The sequence below is a fragment of the Rhododendron vialii genome, chromosome 7a, assembly GCF_030253575.1.
Source record: "Rhododendron vialii isolate Sample 1 chromosome 7a, ASM3025357v1".
In the NCBI taxonomy this organism is placed as follows: domain Eukaryota; kingdom Viridiplantae; phylum Streptophyta; class Magnoliopsida; order Ericales; family Ericaceae; genus Rhododendron; species Rhododendron vialii.
The window spans coordinates 33,181,134-33,206,059 of record NC_080563.1 but is presented as its reverse complement, the minus strand read 5'-3'; the positions used below and the strand labels follow the sequence as shown (position 1 = coordinate 33,206,059).

The 24,926-nt window shown below is 37.9% G+C and overlaps 3 protein-coding genes across 10 annotated transcripts; 2 read left to right on the top strand and 1 right to left on the bottom strand.

Annotated features, from left to right (window-relative positions):
* Positions 1-131: 131 nt before the first annotated feature.
* LOC131334408 (agamous-like MADS-box protein AGL66) lies at positions 132-5,394 on the top strand. Of its 2 annotated transcripts, none has more exons than XM_058369397.1 (9): positions 132-457; positions 842-892; positions 1,013-1,031; positions 1,118-1,179; positions 1,500-1,527; positions 1,632-1,693; positions 2,113-2,209; positions 4,355-4,411; positions 4,645-5,394. In XM_058369397.1, the coding sequence occupies exons 1-9, from the start codon at positions 246-248 to the stop codon at positions 4,729-4,731; spliced, it is 675 nt and encodes a 224-aa protein (XP_058225380.1). In that variant the 5' UTR covers positions 132-245; the 3' UTR covers positions 4,732-5,394. The 2 variants fall into 2 exon arrangements, with proteins under 2 accessions (XP_058225380.1, XP_058225379.1); XM_058369396.1 differs by having other exon boundaries at positions 145-457; positions 4,639-5,330.
* Positions 5,395-6,357: 963 nt separating this feature from the next.
* On the bottom strand, positions 6,358-9,079 carry LOC131333052 (probable methyltransferase At1g29790). Its single transcript, XM_058367368.1, has 2 exons — positions 8,643-9,079; positions 6,358-8,106 (listed from the first exon to the last, which is right to left on the bottom strand). The coding sequence occupies exon 2, from the start codon at positions 7,925-7,927 to the stop codon at positions 6,518-6,520; it is 1,410 nt and encodes a 469-aa protein (XP_058223351.1). The 5' UTR covers positions 7,928-8,106; positions 8,643-9,079; the 3' UTR covers positions 6,358-6,517.
* A 5,938-nt stretch (positions 9,080-15,017) lies between these two features.
* LOC131333981 (uncharacterized) lies at positions 15,018-24,030 on the top strand. Of its 7 annotated transcripts, none has more exons than XR_009201981.1 (6): positions 15,018-15,175; positions 15,333-15,386; positions 18,561-19,355; positions 20,106-22,134; positions 22,222-22,359; positions 22,949-24,030. XR_009201981.1 is itself a non-coding variant. In XM_058368844.1 (4 exons), exons 3-4 carry the CDS (start codon positions 18,561-18,563, stop codon positions 21,687-21,689), a joined length of 2,379 nt encoding a protein of 792 aa, XP_058224827.1. In that variant the 5' UTR covers positions 15,018-15,175; positions 15,333-15,386; the 3' UTR covers positions 21,690-22,930. The 7 variants fall into 7 exon arrangements, 1 of the variants encoding a protein (XP_058224827.1); XR_009201984.1 differs by having other exon boundaries at positions 23,362-23,467; XR_009201985.1 differs by lacking the exon at positions 22,949-24,030 and adding an exon at positions 22,454-22,930.
* The last annotated feature ends 896 nt before the right edge of the window (positions 24,031-24,926 follow it).

Sequence of the window (24,926 nt, the reverse complement as noted above, 5' to 3'; positions counted from 1 at the left end):
AAAGCTTCTGGAGCACCACATTGCGTTACTCCAGGAGCAAATAATAATTTTCCCCCGAAACCAAAATATTGCATAATGTTTCAAAGCGAAAGGGGGAAGAGAGAATCTTGCACATTCACCACTTCTAAAGACCAACTTTTCCTCTCTTTTAGGGGCTAAAAATACCAGAACTCCCCAACACCAACCCTCAACTCCTCATTTCTAAAAAATCTCCCTTCCTCTCCCCTTATTCCCTTATCGATCGAATGGGAGACGATGTAAATAAACGAAAAACGGATCGTGTTAAACATCAAGTCGTAAAGATTGAGAACGATGCCAAGAGACAACTAACCTTCTCAAGACGAAGAAATGGACTCATCAAGAAGGCCTACGAGCTATCAGTTCTATGCAACATTGACGTCGCTCTTGTCTTCCACTCTCCTAACGGCCATTTCAGTCATTTCTCAGCCAAGAGCAGGTCTCTCTCTCTCTCTCTCTCTCTCTCTCTCTCTCTCTCTCTCTCTCTCTCTCTCTCTCTCTCTCTCTCTCTCTCTCTCTCTCTCTCTCTCTCTCTCTCTCTCTCTCTCTCTCTCTCTCTCTACAGAAGTATATGTATACACATCTATAGGTAAATGTATATTCTCTTCCTGATTACCGCATTGACAGACCTGCGATAGACAAATCAAAATTTCTTTACTATATTATCTTCATCTTATCTTCTATCGATGCTACGCATCATACCATCCCACGAAAATTTTCATTATGACATAAATCCGATTAGGAACGCAATGGTTCTTTCATTATACTAATTTGTTTTGGTTCCCATTATAAAGCTGAAGATAATTACTCCATTTTTCTGCAGGATAGAAGATGTTCTTTATCGTTTCGTATCTCTTGATCATGACAAAAGGCGGTACGGTCTTTTTAATTTTATGTTGGTTTTGATATTCCTTCAGCTGTGTTGATAGCCCAATTAATTAGTTATTTTCACATTTACACATAAATTAATTTAATCCATTGTTTTGATTTGCAGCGCTCTTGAAAACCAAGAGGTATATATGATTGTAGTTGCCCTTGAAATGAATTTTTTTAAAATTGAATGATAGGATTTTGTTTATTTCTTTACAATTATATGCAGTATTTGATAAGAACGATAGACGAAATAAGAAATGAAGATGACATTGCCCTCAAAACATTTAGGTACCTCTCTCTCTCTCTCTCTCTCTCTCTCAAATTCATAACATTTACACATGAATTCGTAACAACCTTGTTGTCTCCATCCGGATTGTCCATTTCGGCGATAGACAGCTCAAATTTCATCTCGGCTGAATAGTTCATCTGTCCATCCATGCACAGTCGAGATGAAATCCAAGCCGTCCACTGCCGAAATTGGACGGCCCAGATGGGGACAACACTCATGTTGTCCCAGGTTCGACTGATCTCCCACCATTGGTAAAACGTCAATCCCTAAGTTGAAGTTAGTTTCTAACTACATAATTCTCTTTTTCCCTATTCAACAGTCCAACGGATTCTAACTCCATTGCAAAGGTACAAAACAATTTCGCCCCCTGGATTAATGACGGCGTAAATTAAACAACCCTTTTGAATTAATTTGTTGATGATTATATTTATTTCTCCATTTTGTGTTTCAGAAACTCCATGAGGAAATCATTACTTTGGAACAACAGATACAAATGGCTCAGGAACAACTGAGGTTAGAGACAGTACGTGTATTAATTTTCACGAAAATGCTACTAATATACATAATTTCGATTTCATGTAACGTTTTACGTAGAAATTGATAATGTTTTGTATAAAAAGCTTTACAATATTTATTTAAAGATTCATAATATTTTTATAGAATTCCATTACATCTGTTTAAAAATTCAAAAAATCAACACAAAATCTCATAATGCACCAATGTTATGAATTTAAAGTTGATTTTATGAATGTACTTCCTAATGTTTATGAATTTTTATACAAAAGATATGAATTGAAGACTGATATTCTAAATTTATGTAAAATACGAATTCGTATCGCGCGATTCTGAGGTGAATATCAAATAAATGTGGATTATAGCAATTTCCAAGCAAAAAGAAATGAACCATCAACTTGGTTAATTGTTTGGTGAAGTATATATGAGCCCAACATTTCATATGCATCTGCGGAGGAACTTGAGTCATGCGAAAAGGCGCTGTTGAAGACGATGATCCGTCTCATACAACGAAAGGTACGCAATCACTTACAAGCCTTTCAATGAGCAATCACAAGAAAAATACAATGGCATTTGGGAATCCCTTGTTATTCACTGGCACTCTCTTTTTTTAACCGTATTCATGTACATATTAATTAGTTTTGTGATTTCATATGAATAAAGAGAAAAACAGAAGTGCAAACGGATAAAAGGGAAGTAAATTCTCAAACTACAATACAATTGTTACTACTCCCTCCGTCCTTTTTTTTGTGTCCAGTATTCCATTTTGGGCTGTCCCTTAATAAGTGTCCATTTTGTAAAGTTAGGGGGGTAAAAGTTGGTGCATTGTCTATTTTGTCCCTAAAAGTAGATTTCATTTTGAAAAGTTAGTGAATAAAAGTGTAATAATGATGGGTAAGTAGGGAAAGTGGAGGAAAAAGTTGATGTGAAAGGTGTAATGATGATGTCTTTTTAATAAGTTGAAATTACGAAACAGGACACTTAAAAAAGGAAGGGACGGAGGGAGTACTATTTTAAAGTGGATCTCATTTCAACTTAGCACACATTTTTAGCCATTTTATAGGAACTTCTTTTTACTCTACGGCGTAGCAACTAAATAAAACTCAATAAATATAGAGTAATAATTTTGGCACTCCACTTTTTGTAACCACATTCCAATGTTTATCCTTTAGTATTCTTGTTAAGCGTATTTTAAACACTGAAAGACAAATATTGGAGTGCGGTTATCAAAAAATAGATTGTCAAAATCTATTACCTAAATAAATCTCATTTTTTGTTGAAAATTACACTTTAGTCATCCCATTGGGGATATGTATGTTGCTGTTAGAGAACTACTAAACTGAAAGTCTAACTACACAGATTCTGTGCATAAATTATGGTGTGAGGCCCACTACAGATTCTGTGTCTAAAGTGTCCCTTAACAGAACGAGTGTTGCTACAGGTACCGAAATTGGGGGACCGAAATCGGACCGACGGCCTCCGGCGGGCCGTCTCCGGCCACCGGACGGCCGATCCGAGCCGTCCAAAAATTCTAAAAAAAAAAACCGAGGGATTTTTACATATACACACGAAAAGGGGTGCTCCGATCAAGCACCCTACACACCTCGGATGACGTTGATTCCCGCGGGGGGCCCCTCGGTTTTTTTTTTTAGAATTTTTGGACGGCTCGGATCGGCCGTCCGGTGGCCGGAGACGGCCCGCCGGAGGCCGTCGGTCCGATTTCGGTCCCCCAATTTCGGTACCTGTAGCATTTTTGTAACAGAACAGTGGTCTTGTAGGGGGAAACCAATTCCAATGGCTGCCCAAAAAAACAGAGCAAGTGTGAGAGAGATGAGTGATGCAAACCCCAAAACACCCAAGTATTTAAACGCTAAAAAGACCAAAAAGAAAAATGGAAGAAAGAAGATTTGGGGCTTGAATTTCCCTTTCTTATGGTGGAAGTTCAATTATCAAATTCAGAAGAAACAACTCACTAACAAACTAAAAAGCAAAAGGGCAGCTAGGAATTCCCAATCCCAGCAATAAAATCCAGAGAGAAACAATCTGAAGTAGGCTTGCTACTAGACTTGCGAATTTTCTCATCTGGGTTTTGAGAAAGTCTCCTATGTAACGGGTATGTATCTCTTCCTCTCGCGAAAAGAAGGGGGGATAGATACCCGTAACATGAATGGGGTATACATCCGTTATGTGAAATTGGAGTGATAGGATGGAGAAACACGAGCAAATACATGGCCTGTTGCGTAAGGTACAGAGGTGTCGTCGTTCCAAAGATGATGTCAATGCCGGTGAGGCCCAAAACCAAAACAAAAAGAACAATCCCATGTGTACACAATACGAATAGTTTTGGTAGTATTTTTACAACTTATATTGGCAAAATGAATATCCCCATTTATACGTTACAATTTTTTAATGGTCGCCCACCCAACTTTGAAATCCTACATGCGCGAATAGGACGTTGGGGCATTGGTATGTGGGTTTGCTTCACTCTTCTCTGCCTCCACAGTTGCTCTGTTTTCATGGAAAGGTTCCAAAGGCTTATATAGATGGAGTTTGTCTTGTAATTTTTCCTTTAAAAATAGATGGATTAGTAGGAGAAATATTTCCAACTCGTAGCCATTTTAACATCTTTTCCCCTCTCCACTGCCTTCTTTCCTATTTCAGAATGATGTTATCAAAAAAGAGCAAGAACTACTGACACATGATCCACGAGGGGAAAAGGTATGCAAGTACTTTTGGATCCTGTCCGTTCCTTAATTTGGACAGGAAAAGACAGTCTAAATCTATAACATCCACCGTTGCCATCAATGGTTTTGGTTTACTTGGAGACTCTCACAAGAATGGTCATGTTTTGGAATGTTTTGTCCGGTCCAAGTTTTCGACTTCAGAGAATCCGAACCCATTGATTTACTTATAGAGTTGTAAATTTATGACAGTTTCGGTTTTAGATGCAGATGGATCGAATGGGACAAATCATCTCTGAGGGAGGAGTGGAGATGCCGTCCAGCTCATTCTTTGAGGGTCTGCCTGATTACGATTAATGCAAAAAATGGTAGAAAATGCAAGGAGGAGAAAGAAAACAAAAAAAAAAAATCATTATCTGGTGAGCATGAAAATAGTAAAAAGAGCTAAGAGATTATCTTTCTTGTACAGCTTATATATTCGCCGTTCACAACCTATATGTATGAAAGACAATAACACAAAGCATAATGGCGGGAAATCAATTGCGATATAAGACTCAGTTTAGGTTGGTTTACACTCGGACTCAGCTGCCAGAAAAAATGGCAGCCAGTTAACTTCGGCCTGAACAGCATCATCTTCAAAATCGGAACCTTAGAAAAGAACCACTATGCGAATTCAATTCAGAAAGTCAACATCTATGGATCACCAGCATCAATAGCATAAAATTTGCAACTCAGAAACCAAAAAGACCATCATCAGCATTAAACAGCAGACATCACACTACAAGAGAGTCCCCCATTGCTTGGGTATAAACAACTGGGTTATGGCGTTAATCTAATGTCGACTCTCCACCTAATAGTCTCAAGCTTTCAGATTGCATACAGCATTTCTCCATAGTATCAGAGCCAAGCCCATTTCGGCCTACATCTAAAACTCTACCCTCTTTTTCCATTTTTCTGATGTAGTAAAATGTTCGTTTGATTAGACAAGTCAAAAAACCAAAATTTGTGAAACCCCTTACTACCCTTTTTGTTTTCAATTAAGTAACAATTCGAAAAGGTCAAACGTCAAGGAAAACACCTTGTTGAGTATTCGTTTTGTTTTATGTTTTCATTATGCAGAGAACACCCAAAACTTGTTCGGTAAATTCTCGGACAAAATCATCACTGTAACGATCATGTACATTTCATTGTTTTTGTGAACTAAAGCACGATAAACAAATCAGACCCTACCCAGTTCCTGTTGCGCTGCTACAAATGATCAACCATAACCTGCACAACTCCAGCAACCTGATTAAATGCAGAAGCCTAAAGAGTGCTCACTTAACTACCTAACCTAATACCTTGAACACTTCAAAGGCAAACAGTATGGCACATCACTCCATAATATTCCATCTACAATGTTTTCTCCACTTTATGCAAATATTTTTAGGTAAACTGCATGCTCTCGAGAAGAAACTTCTTGTTGAGTAGCACTGATACCAGTAGAACTTGAATTTTCACTGAATTCTTAATTCTGGTTTCATAAATGGTATTCTTATAGTACATATTTATATGTCCATGCATATGTTCTGCTATTTCTTTAAGCCGTGATTTATAATTCAAGATCAGTTCAAATCATAGATATTTTTTGTATGTTCTGCTAAAATGCTTTCTCCACTTGATGGGAAATCTTAACAAGAAAATTCCAAGCTCTCAGGGAGAAAATGGTTTTGTAACCGGTAGTAGACCTCGATACTGAATTCTTAATTTGGGTTCATGCACATGTTCTGCTATTTCTTTCATACTGACTTAAGACCAATTCAAATCCAACATATTGGTACATATTCTGCTACCAATAAGTCTACTGACCTTGATTTTCTTCTTCTTCCAGAGGAGCTTACCTTCTAATCTACAACACCTCTAACTATTCATCACAAGTACATGCTTTTCAGTGAAAAAATATAAACACCACAAAAGAAAAAACTCTCAAGGAAGCACTATCAATTGGCAGGTCATTAACTGAATCATTCGCCATAAGAATATCACTTTATCAGTTAATCAGAAAAAGAAAAACATAGGAATTGTCACATCAAGCAAGAAGACATGGCATGCTAATGTATTGTTAACAGCATGGAATTTAAACAATATAGGCCTCATGCAGCGATCATAAAGATCTAGGAGGTTTCTCCAACACTGCAGAAAGAAAGACTTCATCCTTAGATTTAGGAGAAAGAGCCCACTTGTGTTTCTTGTACCTGAACTGCAGGAACATGTACATGTAATCATCTAGATCCTTTCTGCTGCAGAAGAAGCGGTCAACCCATAACAACCCTCCTGGCCTTAAAACCCGGTCCCAATCAAATAAGATAAAATCCATCAATTGCAAGTCAATCCACCCATCCATAAACCCCGTTGTATGAATCAAATCCAATGTGTTGTCAAAAAACGGGAGACGTTGATTCAGTGTCATATACAGAGGAACCAAGCCTCTAAGCGCAATCGTCTCACTGAAAGGAGCCCCTAGGTTTAAAGCGGTTGAGACGATTGTAACATTTTGTTCTCTCATCCGCGCAGCAAATGTCCCCGTTCCAATACCAAAATCCAGCCCTATCCTTATCTCCCCAGGCTTAATTGCCAAAACATCTTTGATTAGGACATCAACTGGCAAGGTAGCATTTCCCACCCATTTGAGCTTTTCTTTATCCATTTCAAAACATCCGGTGCACTTGGAAAACCCCCTCTTTGGGTTCTTACTGGATAAGCACTCGAAATTTCTGCACTTGTAATTGGCCCACCGGACATTTCCTCCATCCGGAAGCTTCCATAGGGACTCATTTATGGGGTAAGGCTTTTTGTAAAGCTTAGAAGCCCTGGTCAAGCACCGCCTTCTGGGCACTGGATCACACCCGTTAATCATAAGCTTCTGGGCAAGGGGCCAGTCATCTTTACAGTAAGATCCAATATCGTAGTCCATGTACTCTTCCAATTCTTTCTTCAACAAGACGCACGAATGCCCTATTGTGTTGTATACCCTTTCCATTCCATATATATTGACATTCCCATTTTTGTTCTCTTTTGGAGTTATATACTTCCGAATCTCCTCAACCACAAAAGAATTAATCAAAGGCTCCTCCTTAAGCGTCGAATTTCTAATTCCTTCAACTTTAGGCAGCCGAATTTGTCTAAGACCAATATGAGCACTGTAAAGAGGTTGAATCACCTCCTCCTCTAGAAACTTCTTGTACTCTGATCTAGGAATGTTAGCTTTAGCCAAATCCTTGTTCTTTTCCATTTGTCGCACAACTAATTCAAGCTTTTCTTGCAAATTAGCCATCTTATCAAGTACTTCCCCAACCCGAGCAGACAGTGCATTTATATCAAAACCACTAACATCCTTCATGCCATAAAAATGGCGGCAAATATCACCGTTGTTTGACAAAAAACCCGCAGAGTAGAATCTAAAGAGACTCAAAGTGCTTACAATTATAACAAGCACTCCCAACACAAGCTGAAGGCAGCCCATTGTCTTCCCTATTCTACCTTTTGGGACACTGGGACGAGGACGACTCATCATTTAGAACTTGAATCTTACCCAATTTTCTCTTCTTTTTGTCTCCAAATCCTCAAGATTCCAACTTAATCGAACTCAAACTCCCACGGGTTCCCCAAAACAAATCATAAAAGATTTCTACTTGAGTCTTGGCAACAGCTCACGTCGCCCCAATTCCCACGAAATTGATATTCTTGCTGAATCTGAAGTAATAAAACATAAAACAACTCTATATTTAATATTATTAATAAACCTAGAGATTCAAGTCAATAAAAATAAACTCTTATGGGTTTCCCCCTGATAGCAAATAAGGCAGGTAATACAAAATAGGGATTACACAATATGAATGATCGAAAGATTGCTTTTCGAGCTCCTACCAATAGGAGTCCTGCACTAGTTTTTGTAAAAAAATCTAGATTCTTGACTCAAAAACACTCAACCTGCACAATTGCACAACATAGAGAGATTTTTATTTTTATTTTTTTGGTAAGTAATTTAAAATCAAGATTCCTACAAAATCTTGTGTTTTTTGCACGATGAGTGTATAGGGAAAAAATTTTCAAGTGAAAAAGTTAGAGACGTAGGTCCCACAACTTATGCACACCAAGAAAATATAGCAACATAGAGATTCAGTATGAATCTAAAGTAATTCAACAGATGCGAGCAACTCTGAAGATAAGTTAAAGTAATTCAACAGATGCGAGCAACTCTGAAGATAAGTAGAAGATTTGAAGCTTACCCATTTGAGAAAATCCCCCAATATCTTGAAATCATGATTTGGGACTCCAAAATCAGCCACAGATAAAGCTCAAAACAAGGGTTCGATTTACATATGAAATTTTGGAACATCCCAAATGGGTATTTGAAACCTTAACAATGTGACGAGGCCTTGCTTGAAACTGCTGAAAGTATGAAGCTTTAGAGCTGGAAAAACGTGAACTTGAATCCCTGTTGCAAAAAACTTCTGAAATCCCAAGTGGGATAACAAGTTGAAGAGACGGAGAAAGGCGAGAACCTCGTGAAGGAAACCCAGAAACAGCTCGAGAATGGAGCACTAGTGGAGTTGTATTATATTCATGCAAGCGTTGACTCTGAGGATGGTGGTTGGTTGGGTTCTCCATGGCAGCAGCACGAAGTGCGGCGGGTTTTTGAAAGGATTGACCGTTAAAGACGCATTTTGGAAGGAATCGGAGAAGAGTAGAATTATTAAACATTGGGGGGGGGGGGAATGAATTATTTACTCCGTACGTGGCATTTCCAAATTAAATGACCATTTTACCCTTGTTATGGGTGCAAGTCTCGCAAAAATAAGAAGCAACTTCGTAAAGTTTTTAGACGTACAAGGGGCAACTCCATATCGAACAAAAAGCAAGTCCGAAAAGGGACACCCAAAGTGAACCCATGAAATGATTACTCTTTAATGTGTCATTTCTAATTATGGACAAAACGGTTTCAATTAAAAGGGTAAAACAATATGAGAATTTCATGTTTTCGTCATTTTAAAGGGACTTACCATGTTTATGTGATTTTGATACTTGGGACCATAAAAGTGGTAAATAAAGCCAATGAGCCACTGACTACTACGATTTTCTCTTCTTGGAATTTATCATTCTTCCTTTTAATTATATACAAAAAAAAAAAAAAAAATCAATCAGTCTATAATCAGGCACAGATTTATATATATGTGGAACAATGCTCCGGGCACACATATATCGAACGATTCTTGATCCAAATCATCCAATTTAATCAGGATTTGTGTTTTAGTTGAAGTTGTCTTTCCAAATTTTTTGTTATATGTGTGCACTTGTATATGACACTACTAACTAGCACATATCAGTGTTTGAATCTGTGCATAATGTATCTGTGTCCATAGTGTTTTTGTTTTTCATTTTGAACTGACATGTCACGTTGACCTCATCCACAGTGGATGTGGGGGTGGATAACTTATTTAAGTTGATTTATTTTGATTTTTTTAATAGATCTTGTTAATTTGATGCTAGTTTTTTTAAAAGTATTTCTTTGTCTCAATTAAAGAAATTGGACAAGTAATATGAAATTTAAAAGTATTATGTTTCTTAGGTCCTAAAATCCGGACCTAGAATATAATCACAAACCGATAAAACCATTCCCAAGACTGTTATACTTCAAACAAAAGGATGGCCTTTTTTTTAGATTTATACATTCTAAGGCTGCGTTCTTTTAAACTTATAAGTTTGGAACTTATTTCAATATTTTTTATTTTTCGTAACTTTTTGTTTAGCTTTTTGACGTAATTTTAGGAGTTAATGGGATCATATATTTTTTCAAAATTATAGGAGCCTGAAGTGATTGCTTCTTCAACTGAACTAGCTCGGATCGAGCCTAAGAGTATCCCAATGGCATAACCAAAAGTAAATTTAATAGGTATCACACACTCTCTCTTTTCTTTCTCTCTTCCTCTCTCCTCATATCACCATCAATGAACCTCACACACTTACATTATTCCCAACTATCCCTATCTCTCTCTGTAACGACCCAAATTTTCAAGTCATTTTTTAATTAAATATTGCATTATAATTCTTTTACTAAAAAATTATTTTATCATTTATTAAAGTGATTGTATTATAATTTAACCTTAGGAACTAGCCATTAAAAACCCTTTGATATCATAGGATTTTATTTTCATATCTTGAACCATGACATCCTTGTACCCAACAATTATAGAACCCTAGCCCTACTTCATAATTCTAAAAATCTAGGATAAGATTAGATTGGATTTTATTAAGATGTGAATGGATAAGATTGGACTAGATTAGATTTTATTAGATATGATAAGATTTGATTGAGATTTTATTAGATATGATAAGATTTGATTGATTTTATTAGATATTGTATAGATTTTGTTGGATATTATTAGATTATATTAGATAATTCTAGAAGATATGGTGAGATTTTGTGAAAGATAATGTTAGATATGGTTAGATTTGTGAAAGATAATGTTAGATTTCATCTTGATATACCTAGATTTTGAAAGATTATTCTAGATATTCTTAGATATACTTGGATTCTCTCTAGATTTTATTAGATTATGTTAGATTATCCTAGATATTAAAAGATACGGATAGTTATCATTAGATGATTCTAGATTTTATTAGCCTCCTATAAATAGGCCTTCCCTCCACTCCACTCTCCACCACACACCTCACTTCTCATTGTTAGCTTAAAGAGAGAGAGAGAGAGAGAGAGAGAGAGAGAGAGAAGTTTGAGAATTTATAAATAGCTAATGATGTTTTGGATTGGTGGGCTAGTGGTGTATTTAGTCGGAAGATGGAAAAAAAATGTTTTAGGGCATTGATTCGTAGACGTAACGGCCAGCATAGTTGAGGTAATCCGGGGAGTATACGATATGCTTCCTACTTCCGGAATTTTTTCTTCACTCTCATATTTGTACTCCTTTTGATTATCTCGTGAATTTCGTTCAATCCTGTGGAATATTGTTGAAAAGTGGAATAGTTGGTATTGAATATGATGTTATTGATTGAGTACTATGGAATTTTTTCGTACATGGATCGAGTGAACTCATGCACCAATAGCCTATCCAATAGCTAGAATGGGTCGAGGATGACCCGGTGAGGAAGGAGTTGGGTGAGGATCACAGGTCATGTACTGAGGAGGACATGGTATAAGGTTCCTTGTGATTGTTGCTTCGATTTGGTCGATTATCGTTTCTTGATTCCACTTATGAGCTTTGTTATTCTGTTATATCGTATACTTCCCAGATAATTTCTTTTTCAGGTGTGGAGTCGGATTAGTCGAAATTGAATCGGAGCATTTAAGGATTAATTTGGAGATGTCTTAGAAGAGTTGATAATATTGGAGCATCCAGAAGATTATTTAGAAGGCGGCTTAAGTTTATTTTGATGATGTAATTTATTTATGGAGAAAATAGGGGCCTAGAAGCATTTGAAAATACAATGTATTTTGGAGTTTATTTATAGAAAATAGCGGGGCGTTACACTCTCTACTTAAAATGAGTTTTGAATTATGGATCATTATTGTGAGACTTAACTCCTTAAATGGACCAAAAGATGAGAGGTGGTAAATTTTAATTATGCCACTGGAGATACCCTAATACGGCTAACACTCTCCTCACGTGTGACCCCTAATTTGGCAAAGTAGAAATTTTAACGTATGTAGATTTCATTTTTTAAAGTAATAAAAATGTGAATGCATGATTTAAGTTCTTATCATTGCCTTTGCAAAATTGTGAATAGTCAGTCTATGAGTCTATCACTCAATATTTTATTTTAATCATTTGTTTTTATCATTTTTTTTTTCTGGAAATGTGTTTTTATTATGTAACACATTAAATCTCCTACCTTCATTGGAGACAGAGTATGCTCCATCACATGTCAAATGCAAAAGATATAAATTAAAAAAAAAAAAACAAGGGCAATATAGCTTTATTCATTCCCTGTAGAGTGGCGCACAGTAGCCGGATCGGCCACTCATTCAATCGACAGCTCAGGATCTTAACCGAGTAATGAACTGTTCAGATTTGTATGCAATTCGTATGTGCTCAGATTCGATCTGAGCCGTCCGTACCAAGATTAACGGCTAGATCAACTGCTCTTGCACCTGCTCGACAACATCCCCGGATCCTGTCACACATCCTACACGACTGTTATGCGATTCAATCGTAATATGCGGCTGAGAAAATACACAGTGACGTTCAAAGACTTTTTTGGGTAAACAAAAAAGACACCTTCCTTTTCTATCTCCTATTCACTTCCAATGATTTAATAGTTTGTACGTAAGTAATGTCAGATTACTAGATTATAACAATTAGTCTAACCCTCTTGGAGAAGTACTTGTAAAACTTAACCCCGAGAGGTTTGGCCAAGTAGGTATTAGAAAAATAAAATTTGTTCTTCTTCTATGAGGTCGACTGTTCGAATTTTACGTAGGCCTAACATTTCAAATCTTAGGGCCACTGCCGGATTTGGCCTACTATTAACTTCAAAGTTCCGAAATTAATCGAGGTGCGCACAAGCCAAATATTTCAAATCTTAGGGCCACTACCGGGTTTGGCCGGCTATTAACTTCAAAACCCCTAAATTAGTTGAAGTGTGCAAAAGCTAGTCAGACTTTCGATTGTAAAAAAAAAGTACTTTAAAAATCTTCTTGCTAAATTATAATTGTAAATTATAACCCAAAAATGCAACTAAAGACAGAACCCTCCGTGAGCAAGTGGTTGACTTTCAAGTTAGAAGGCACCATATACCCACATGTACAAAATCAAGGGTCAAGTCTCACTAACAACTAATCCTTCTAGCACTTCTAACACTTCTGGCATGTTTTCAAAGGAAGAGGAAAAAAAAAAAACTCTGTGGTCCCATCCTCATCTCCACCATTGAGGTATCTTAAAATGTGGAAAAAAAATCCAGTGCAATAACTCTAATCTATATGACCAAACTACCATTTATATAGGAGTATATAATAATTCCACGTCATAGACCCTGAAATTCTATTGCTCAAGAAGACTCTTGATTCATTCATAACTAAAAGCCTAAACAAGCCATGACTTTGGAGTGTAAGAGCATCTCCAATTGGCCCCTAACACCTCTCGTTACCATGCATTGACATTGTGTTTATACTCTATCTTGGTATTCCCAGATATATAAAATGAAAAAGAGAGTCAGAACACCACGCTGCAGTGCCCCATTAGCACACAAAAATTACTCTTGAAAAAGCCATCAATATGGTCGTATAGTGATATTATAAAAAGAAGGCAATAAAACAAGGAACTCGCCTTAAGAGAGTAATTATTTCATAGTCGTGATACCCAAGTACTCTTATCTACCACACAACATCACGTGTCGATGTCTCAAGACTTTGAAATAATTTTTCTCTTAAAAACAAGGGAAAATGACGGCCCAAGACATGTTTTGATAATTAATATCCGCTAATAACATTTTCAACATTAACAAATGTTCTTAACTTATTTTTGACGGGTATTAATTATCAAAACACGTCATTGGCCGCCATTTTCTGTAAAAACAACTTTGGGAATTGTGGTCCCATCCTATCTCATCTTAAAGGTGAATAACCTTTTTTTTCTTCTCATTGAAGTTCAATGTGAACAAGTATCCTATGGAGTAACACATACCTCCATACATATGTTCATGACCCAACCACCACATATATGGTTCCACGTAAGCAGTCCTGAATTCTTTTGTACAAAAATGCCCTTCACTCACAACTAAATGCCTAAACAGCCCGTATTTAGTTTGACCCGCGACTCTATGATCCATGGCTTGGATGTACTCCATTTGTTCCCATTTTTCAGTCACACGTTCTATCCTAATCGGCTAGAAAATTAATTGGTAATATTTTACCTATGTAAATATGAATTTTGTTTGATAAATTTCAATTAATTTTTTTAAACAAAGTTCTAAAATCATCTTAAATATTATAGATTACAAGATATAATTAATTAAAAAATAACACGAATTTAAAAAAAAACTAAAAATTGAGACGGATAGAGTATATTACTAGAAGTGGAGCCCACCTCAGCTTGAATATGGATACACATTTTTGGTAAAATAAGGGTTATCTCCACTAGCCGGAGGATTACTCCGACACTGAAAGTGTGAGTTTGATTATTGGGGATAAACCAATGGTCTAGAGGTGAAAGTCCATGTTTGTAATTTTATAGGCGCGTCCAATGGTCCCCCTCCTATCTGTTTTCAAATGCTTTACATGGGTGTTGATTGCCTGCAGCTGACCTTGGATGGATTAGTTTTATCCCATTTGGGTGTGGGGATGCCTCCATGTAAAAAAATTATTTTGTACACTGGATTGTGTGAATTCATTTCGAAGTTTCATGCAAATGATTTGGGCCGTTCAATTTGTTTTACAGAAATTTTTTAATGATCCATGTGAAAACATCAGGTTAATATATGACCGGTAAAAAATTGATTTCTTGTCCTTGCGAGTTCAAGAGCCAAATATTAAATAAATTGGTGAAACTTTTACCAATATTACATTAAACTAATTTTTTTACAAAAATACTTAAAAATATATTTAAAGACTTGAATCATATGACATGGGACTTCCAGATGAGAGTACATGACATTGTGAGACGAATTATCTCTCTCTATAGAAAAGCGACTTCTGTTTTTGATTTTCTGATTTTCTCTTCGTCTCTCTCATTCTTTCTCCCTGTGAAGCCCCGCGGAATTCAAGCATTCTAAGCATAGGAAGCCGCACTCTTTAACTCTTGTAAACCCGGTAAGTCGATAACCACGGTTTCACAAGCTCTCTCTCTCTCTCTGATATTACAAATTATGCTCTTGGGTTCTCTCTCTTTCCTTCTTGTTTTCCGAACTGTACAGCAAAAAAGATTGAGAATTGAATAGTCATAACCAAGGGTAACCCATTTGTTCAGGTTCAGGCTTTGTCTTTGACGTGGGTTTGGTTTCTTTAGAGCGATTCTTTGGAGGTGAGGTTGGCCAACTCTTTATTTATTCCCCATTTCATTTAGTAGCATTTGTTTGTTTTGAACGTGAAATGACTCAATGTATTGTAGCTCATCCCCTGCACTGCTTTCGTATCCTGCTTTTGCTCTGCATTCGTCGAGTTACGAATTTGATATGATGATCATAGGGCAAAATTGGGTGATAAATACGCTGCATTCTTGATTGAGTGAGTTGGTTTAGATTATTCTCTTTCAAAGAAACTTGGGTACCGACCCATAGCGTACCGATGGTGTAGAGATGGGCAGGGCCCCTCTCCTAGACCCCACACTAATGAATCAAGTCATTCATTGTTTATATAATAGTTATACAATTGAAAGTACTTGATCTAATTGTCTAACTTCTCTAAACAATTCATTTAGAATTTATGATCCTTGATTCTGAATGAAAATTGAAAGACTGGACCAAATACTTACCATTATCCGTTTGAGCTGTTTTTTTTCATAAGCTACACGAAAAATTATTTTAAAATATATGAACGACTTGGGTCATTTGTGTGCGGCCTCATACACCAATCTGTGCACAATCGGTACATTGTGGGTTGGTGCCCATAGTCGAGTTCATTTTCTTCTCTGTCTTGTTATGACAAGGTCTAGGATTTGGCCAACAATCCCTCTCGTACCTTGTGTCTCTCATCTCATATCGTAGGTAATTACAGGGCCTCCACCTGGGATGGCAACCTCAAGCAGGAGTGAGGAATGAAGTTCCTCTCCTTTCTTCTTCTTCTTCTTCTTCTTCTTCTTCTTCTTCTTCTTCTTTTGTTTTGTTTGTTGTGTGTGGTGATATCACGTTTGGCAAGGTGAGCATAACACAGCAAGGTGCGCTCTTAAAAAGAAATAGTTTTTGCAACTTGAAACATGCACTTTTTCTTCTTCTTCTTCTTCTTCTTCTTTTGTTTTGTTTGTTGTGTGTGGTGATATCACGTTTGGCAAGGTGAGCATAACACAGCAAGGTGCGCTCTTAAAAAGAAATAGTTTTTGCAACTTGAAACATGCACTTTTTACGACAATTAGAAAATTGAAAGGAAAATTTAATTAAATGGCTTGCTTGAATAAGGATCTAGCATAGTAACCACAGTTAGAGGCTACAAGTAAGGTACAATGTCAATAGGTAAAGAACCTACAAAATAAAGCTTAATTCAAAAAGCATGATAAGCATAATAGCAAGTATCATCAAGCTAACTTGTACAAGCTCCATTCTGCTTTGGTATGTTCTGGATAATACCTCCAGGGAGCAGCACTAACTAGGAAAACAATTAGGCACATACGTAGAAGTACCAGGTACCCAACAGTACCTGGTATGGGTATGACATGGTTTTGATGCAACCATGCTTCACATAGGTGGTCGTCAATCTTGGTTTCTGGGTTGGTGATCTTTGAGTCTTTGCTTGGATGTGTTTGTCATTCATCCTGTATTGCACGCAACAGTGGCATGTGGGCTTTGTTTCTGGGTTGGTGATCTTTGAGTGTTTGAGTCTTTGCTTGGATGTGGGGTGTCGCAAAGGATGAGAATATGAATGAAAGGTCGAAATATTTCTTTGAGAAACTATTAGATGAAAAGCATTTAGAAAGCTGAAAGCTGAGGAGGAGAGGAATACAATAATCTTGGCGAAACTACCTAGTACAAGTTTTATCGCCAAATAAGAAAGTTTTGTCCAAAAAAAAAAACAAATTTAGAACTTATATTTGGCTTGTTCAAAACCTTCAAGGAGTAAAAAGACGCTGGCTCTGTTAAAGCATCCAACTCAAAATCAATTGTCAATTAGGAGTAGTAGCACTAGTTTTGAAGGCTATAATTAACTAATGCAGGACAACTTCTCAATGTGACCCATAATTCAAATGTGAAGAGATAAACAAACGAAGGGTCCATAATTTATGGACTAATACTAAACAAAGTGCACTAATAGCATAAACAATGTGGCAATCAATCTATTGAATATTGTCCAAAACTATTTATTCAAGAACAAAGCATCCGCGAAAGTTTTGACCCTAATCCTAAGTTTTAGCATTGCGTTTTTTACTCCTTACAGCCCCTAATGCGTCCCCGGGTTTTCGGATTAAAAAATACAACAAAAAGGAGAACGTTTCCGAACGTTTTCTTTTTTACATTTGACACTGGTCGAACATGCGTGCGGGAGGCTGGTAGATGTGTTTGTGCTTTAACATAATAATAAAGCACATATCTAGCTGTAACCACTATAGATGTATTTAATTAATGACTCGTATATTGAATTTGTGGGAGAGAGAGAATCGTCTAATCATGGTAATAAGAGTGTTAGAGAATCAGTTAGGTTTCATGTAGGGTAGATCAACTAAGGATGCACTTTACTTGCAAAGGATACTAATAGAACAGTACAGAGAAAGAAGAAGAGTGTCTCTGCAAAGAACAAATGACTTCAGAATTCAAATAACCATTGAGGTCTTGTAGAGTGCGAAACCTCTGTCAGTGCTAATTCCCCACTCAGCTAAGACAGATATATTACGTTGTTGGCAGTATTTAAATTATGGGTGTAGTTTTTAGGACAGCTGTACCCTCCTCTTGTGATATCTAGAGCTTGACATTATTCAACACCTAGGCTCTAGAGTTGTTCCATATTACATTTTCACTAAGGTCATGAGATCTTGTGTATGATCAAAAGAGTAGGCATATTCACGTATGCACAAAGGGGAGGTCGTTTGCTGATCACCATTGTTTGCCAATGTTGCAGCATGAACCTCTGCCATTCCGTACCCAGTATTCTTTTAGCTTCTTGGTTCTTATTTGGCAGAATTCTGTCTAATTTTGCTCTTTAATTAGCATATTTTTTCTTGGGCGAGCCGTTCCATTTTTCGTCAAGTCCTTTTATCATACCTAACAATTTTTTGCTGGTCCAACTAGATATTTTTATGTATTGAAACCATCTTGAATAATAGGGATGGCAATTGAAATAATGCTTACGGTTCCATCCATCAGAAAATAAACCAAGTTTGTTTCCTCTTTTTCTTGTACGTCGCTATGCAATATACTTCTTGTTTCCTTATTTGTAGTTTGACTAGATTTGTTGGTTATTAAGCGATTAAGTTGAAACTTCATGACCCTAATTTTGGATAAGTTGTTGTCATTGTCTCGTGTCTTTGATATGGAGTTCTCTCTTTTGGCAGATGAACTCCGGGCAGCTGGATCCCATTGGAAAGTGTGTTGATGGATTTTCATCCGAGCACTTATTCTCTCCAGATTATCCAGGTATAAGTGGCAAATTTGCAGATCCACAGGTGCTCCCGCGAGTTGGTTCTGCTTACCAGGTGGAAATTCCGCCCATTTTAACAGAATCTGAGAGGCTTCGGCTTCTACAGGACCCAGCTGATACTGAGACGAAGTTAGATGTCTCTCATAATTTTCTGATGGGACTACCCATTCCAGTTATGTGGGTTGATAATGAAAGAAATACCCATGAAAATGGAAAAATTGGAGCTATTAGAAGACCTGATGATTCCATCAGTGCAAATGGGTCATTGGGATCTAAAAGGACAAAAAAGCGTCGACTTATTCGAAACAAGAAGGGTTTGAAATCCAAACCATTGGATATTGCATCTGACAATGGTAAAACAAGAAAGTCAGCAAGCAAAAGCTGCTGTTTAGTTCCTGGTTTGCATGGTGATGTATCATGGACTGACGTTGAAGTCAGTGGTTTCCTCCTTTCCATTTACATATTTGAGAAGAATCTTGTTCAGGTGAAGAGATTTGTGGAAACAAAGGAGATGGGGGACATCCTATCCTTCTACTATGGGAAGTTCTATGGATCTTATGAACATAAGAGATATTCAGGTTGTCGGAGGATGATGAAAAGCAGGAAGTGCAAGATTGGGCAGAGAATTTGTACAGGATGGAGGCAACAGGAGCTGTTATCTCGTTTGCTTCCCCACGTCTCTGAGGAGGCAAAAAGTAACTTGGTTCAGGTATTTTATGCTTAAGCTACACATGTGACATCTTAGCTATTTGGAACTATGCTTATTTGATCAATGCTGGTGTATGTTTCCCATACCTTGCTGGAATTCAGTCCTGTTTAGTTTGTTATGGGATCCGGACAAGGATGTAATGCCATTAATGTTATATGCTAAAATGTGTCATTATACTCTTATTTAGCTATCTAAGGATGTTCTGTTACTCTTATGTTGCTTCGTCGTTCTAAACTCCAAATGTTCTCACATCCCATCCCAGATGCTATATTATCCCCAGCCCTGCAGTTAGTGCCCTTCTTATGTACTTCGGTAGCCTATTTCAAAAGAAAAAGGAGAAATTTCTGTCATAGCCTAGGTTTCCACGAATGGTATTTTCCTGAAGATGAAATTTAACTTCTCATATCACTCCTCGTTTCAGGTACTGTACCATCTCTTTTCTAAAATTGTTGGCATATCTCTCCCATTTTATCGTAGGAAGGAAAATAAAGGTGCACCAACTTTGAATGTTCAAATCCTTCTGCAGACCCATTATATGCAGTTTTCTCAGGATGAAGTTTAGTCTGATTGCCTTCCAGACTATATTTAATTCAATGCTAGCAACTAAAGTCTCTGGACCTTTTTTGAAAATGAAGTTCTCCCTAACTACAGTATTCTCAATTTAATGCATGCAAATGGATATGTGTTATGAAGAAGTATTAACTTCAGTGTTATGCCTGCTGTTCTGGTTTTTATATTGCTTATTCTCAGGTCTCTAAGGCATTTGCAGAAGGAAGAATTTCACTTGAAGATTACATACATACTTTAAAGACTCTTGTGGGTACTCCCACGCTCATAGAAGCTGTAAGAATCGGGAAGGGGAAGGACGATCTCACAAACCTTTCGATGGAGCCCACTAGAAACGACCAACTGTTTAGCATCCAGCCTGAAATACCAGCTGGCAAAGCATGGTCCTCCCTAACTTCTAGTGACATAATTAAGTTTCTAACCGGAGACTTCCGATTGAGCAAAGCTCGATCAAATGACATCTTCTGGGAAGCCGTTTGGCCTCGTTTGCTAGGGAGAGGATGGCATTCTGAGCAGCCGAAGAATCATTTTTGCTATGGTTCTAAACATCAGCTGGTTTTTCTTACACCTGGTGTTAAGAAATTCTCAAGAAGAAAACTCGTTAAAGGAAACCACTACTTCGATTCCGTGAGTGATATTTTGAGCAAAGTTGCATCAGATCCAGTACTTATAGAGCTTGAGGCTGAAACAGAGTCCATAGTGGAAAACAACACAGATGATCGTCAACCACCTTGTTACCTTAAACCCAGAGTTTCTTCTTGCAGTTCAAATCCTGCAACATATACAATTGTTGATACAAGTTTGAGCTGTGCAGTAAAATCACTCAAGGTGACGGGGTTGCTAATTATACCTGATGACACTAAAAACACTTCGAGCTTGAATATTCACTCAAAAGAAGCAGAGGGTAATTGCTCAGGGAATTTTTCGATGGACGAGCCACAATCTGCTGATATGTTACCTAAGGGACACAAGCAATTTTTTTGCGATCAGGGTAAGTGTATAGTTGAGTATAGCAATGCAAACCAAAGGATGCCAATCAATGATACCGAATATGCCAAACATTGGATACAAGACCACCATTATCAAGACACTGATTTGTCTAATTTTGAGCAGTTAAATAAATTCAACAGGAGAGTGAGACCCGGATGTTTGAATTTGTTCCCCCCTCTTATGAAGCGGCGGAAGTTGGCTTCTTGCTTAGAGGACAAATCAAGAAAAAACAAAGAGAAGCTCCTAGTGACCAATGAATGTAAAGAAGTGAAGCCCAATCTCATGTCAAATTCATCATGTTTGTCTGAAGCTGTTCCTGCCCATGAGAAGGTACAATTGGCTAGGTCTTCACCACAATGCAGTCCAAAAAAGGAGAGCAGTGATGATACAGACTTGTTTCCCAGTAAACGTGAGAAACCTCAATCACCGTCCTTGTTTGATCTAAATGAGCCCCCGATTCCAGTAGATGGTGAAAACGGCAAATTTTGCATGATGAAGTTGAACGACAGCTTGCAAAACCCTAATGTACATGTTTTAGGCACTTCCTCTGACAAATACAACCTTGTGGAACCTGAAGTTTTGAGTAAATCCACTGATGTCAATGTTGAGGAAAAGCTGCCAGTTGTGAATCCCAGGCGACAAAGCACAAGAAGCCGGCCCTTGACCATGAGAGCATTGGAAGCTCTCGCAAGTGGGTTCCTAGGTACTAAACAGAAGAGAAAAGGCAGAGATAGTGAGATGCAAAGTAAACGAGTATCAACAAGACCTTCCAAGTAGAACTCATATCAGAGCCAGTTTAACTTTAAATCCTGGCAGCTGTTGTGCATAATAAGGAAAGAAATGGGGTGGATGAAGTTTGGAATGGCACCAAAAATAGGGTTGGAGATCCTCTTCTTGAAATTGAAAGAAAAGAAGCCCAAGAGCTAGTGGAGGACTATAACTGCTGGAGTCATTTTAAAATAATGAATCTGCAGAAGACGTGAATTCACGTCTTTCGGCAAATCCGATCGTACCTCTGCCTGCTCCTCAAGCTCCAGTACCAGAACCGGGGGCCATTTCAAAGGAAGTCTAATATCTAATATGTGGGTCATTTGCCTTCTTGCCTATAACTTCCCCTCGAGTGATGTCAACACCCAGTTCCCTAATGAAGAGCTAACGGTGATTGCATTCAGGACTTGGGAGATTTTTTTTGGATGGTGCCAATAATTATCTTTCTGGTTAGGTGCTGATTGCACCATTTTTTAGTCGATGATTTAATTCCGGTATTGTCTATGAAGAGTTTCTAAAGCAGCTCCTATCTTCATGGCAGGGCTCACAGCATGCGAGAGGGTGTTGGCTGATCAAGGCTTTAGCTGACTCCACAGGAGCGCAATGATCTTTTTGTCAAACCTTTGCAACTTTAAGGCATCACATTGCAGAATTGACCTCCATTTTTTAAGAAACATAGGTATCTTTTACCTTTTCTCTGTCTTCACCTTCCTTTTCTACCATTTTTTCCAAGTAGGAAGTGGCTTTCCGTTTCATGATGTTGCCTGTTACAGAAGCGGTTAGACAATTGGCACTTGCTGACCACTTCTGAGGTAAAAGTATGTAGACGAGACAAGATTGCTTTACCCAGCTAATAAGAAGCACGGACAAGTCCATGGGGTCACGTATCCATGTTCAACATGCGTCGGAGATGCCCAAATATGTGTGTAGTTTTTCGGTTATACATTAGTCTCAGACAAGCTGGGGACATGTGGGGGACACGCTAGAAATGTACTGGTGATAGGACTAAGGTTTTGGTTTTCTATCTGTTCATATTATGCCAACAACTTATAGTACTTGTACGTTTCCCCACTGTGTCCGGGTCCTAATGTTTGAATTATGACGTCTCCTCATCTGCCGGTCGTGTTCATGTCCCCATGTCTTTTTTTGTGCTTCTTAGTTACCAAGTATGCATCAATCTTCATTTTTGAAATCCTGGTGGTGGAAACTGATATATTTTTTCTTCTTTAATGTCACTTTGCTCCTCTTGTTTAACTTTTCTTTAACAGTTACATAAGAGCATTGGAAGCTCTCGCAAGTGGGTTCCTCCTACGTACTGAACCAAAGCAAAAAGACACAGAATGAGATTCAGAGTATACAACTTTCTGTTGTGCGCACCAGGACCTCAAACCAAACACATGTGCGCACACGCACACGAATCAATCACGAGAGAAAATTTCATCTACTATTGAATCAAACACAATACTTGATCACAAAAAACTCTCCCGAGGAGGAGCTCCAAAACCAGAGCTCAAGACTCAACTCTCTCTATTCTCTCTCTCTCCCTCACAACGCTCCGTTTGCCACTCCGACAAGCATAAGACGCAGCTGAATTTATGAGCCAAACATTGATTTAAGCAATAGCCAAGAATAACAGAAGAATTGAAGATGATGGGTAACTTTTCTTTACAAATGTGTTCAGTATGGGAAATTGGGCTTGCACACATCCAAACCAAGGCTCCTCGCCAAAGCCTCTGCAACTGAGCTTCTGATTTCTCTGCTCCTAGACCGCCGACCTTGTAGAAGCAACTCTCACACTGTCAACACCACCTTCCTGTAGAGCTCCTATCAAAGCCGGGTTAACCACAAATCTGGACAGAAGCACTGCTATTGTGCATGATAAGGAAAGAATTGGGGTGGTTGAAGCTTGGGGTGGCAACAAAAACAGGGTTGGAGATCCTCTTCTTGAAACTGAAAGAAAAGAAGCTCAAGAGCTAGTGCAGAACTTTAAAGCTGCTACAACGGATCCCTTAGCAATGCGCTTTGGAAGGAAGAGGGGAAAAAAATGATTTATTGCTTCATGAAGGGGAAAAGAATGAACAGAGGAAGCAAATGCAAGATGTGATTGTTCTTATCCTTGGAGTTTCAAGAGGAATTTCTAATTTGGAATGCCAGCGTATGGGAAACAATAACTTGAGGTACTTATTATAGTTATTAATACTTCCAATGTTTTGATTTTTTTCAAAAATCCTAATGAACCACAAAAATTCGTTAAGGGAATGGTATTTCTCGTGGTAGTATAACTCTGAAATCTTCGTGTAATCTTCGAATAATTCTGGAATATTCGTAAAGGGGATGGTATTTCTCATTGTAGTATAACATTCGTCACGTGTGAGTGATTATGTATGCTGATTAACTAAAGAATATTGGTTTTAGATCTTAAACCAATAAGCAATTAAACCCCAAGGATTATTGAGAGAGAGAGAGAGAGAGAGAGAGAGAGAGAGAGAGAGAAGGGCTTGGTATTGAATCAGAAAACAAAAACACAGCCAATGGGGTCTAGATCTATGAAACTGCCCGAAGGAAATGACTCCAAGAGGACCTCGACTAGTTGTAATTCTGGTTACCCTACCGAAGAAATATCATGCAGCGATGTTCGTGTCCGGGAGACATCTACTACCTATGAGTTCACGTTCGATGCTCCTGAAGTGAGGTGCGGTGGCCGAGCGATAGCGCATACATCGTTCATTGCAAACAATTTCAGCCTCCTGCATATAAATGCTGGAGGGCACAAAAGATCCAGGTTCTTACTGGATGACACGCTGTTCGTTCGGAGGCAAGTGATTGTAGAGGATGGTCAGGTCAGAGTTATCGTCCCGAAGAAACGTTGTTAGAAGAAACATGGCTCTGAATAACAAGCTATGGATTCTGTTCTTGGTATCTAGTAAATTGCTTCACACAATATTGGCAAAATTTCCATTTATTTACATCTTCTTAACGGATAGGTTTTGTTTGCCTTTTGAATAGGGGAAAAAAAATTAAGTCCCATTTCTGCTATTTGTTTCTCAATAAAATTTTATAGATAATTATGGGAAATAGTGTTAGGGATTTAACAAGTCACCACCACCTAGCATGGTTGGTTCCTTACTCACCCTTTTAAGGGAGAGCTCTTGAGTTCAAGTCCTAATGGAGAAGGTGCTCGACTCCCGTTGTAACTACTAACAACCAATCGCAGGGGCGGAGGGAAGTAGGTACAAGTGGGGTCAC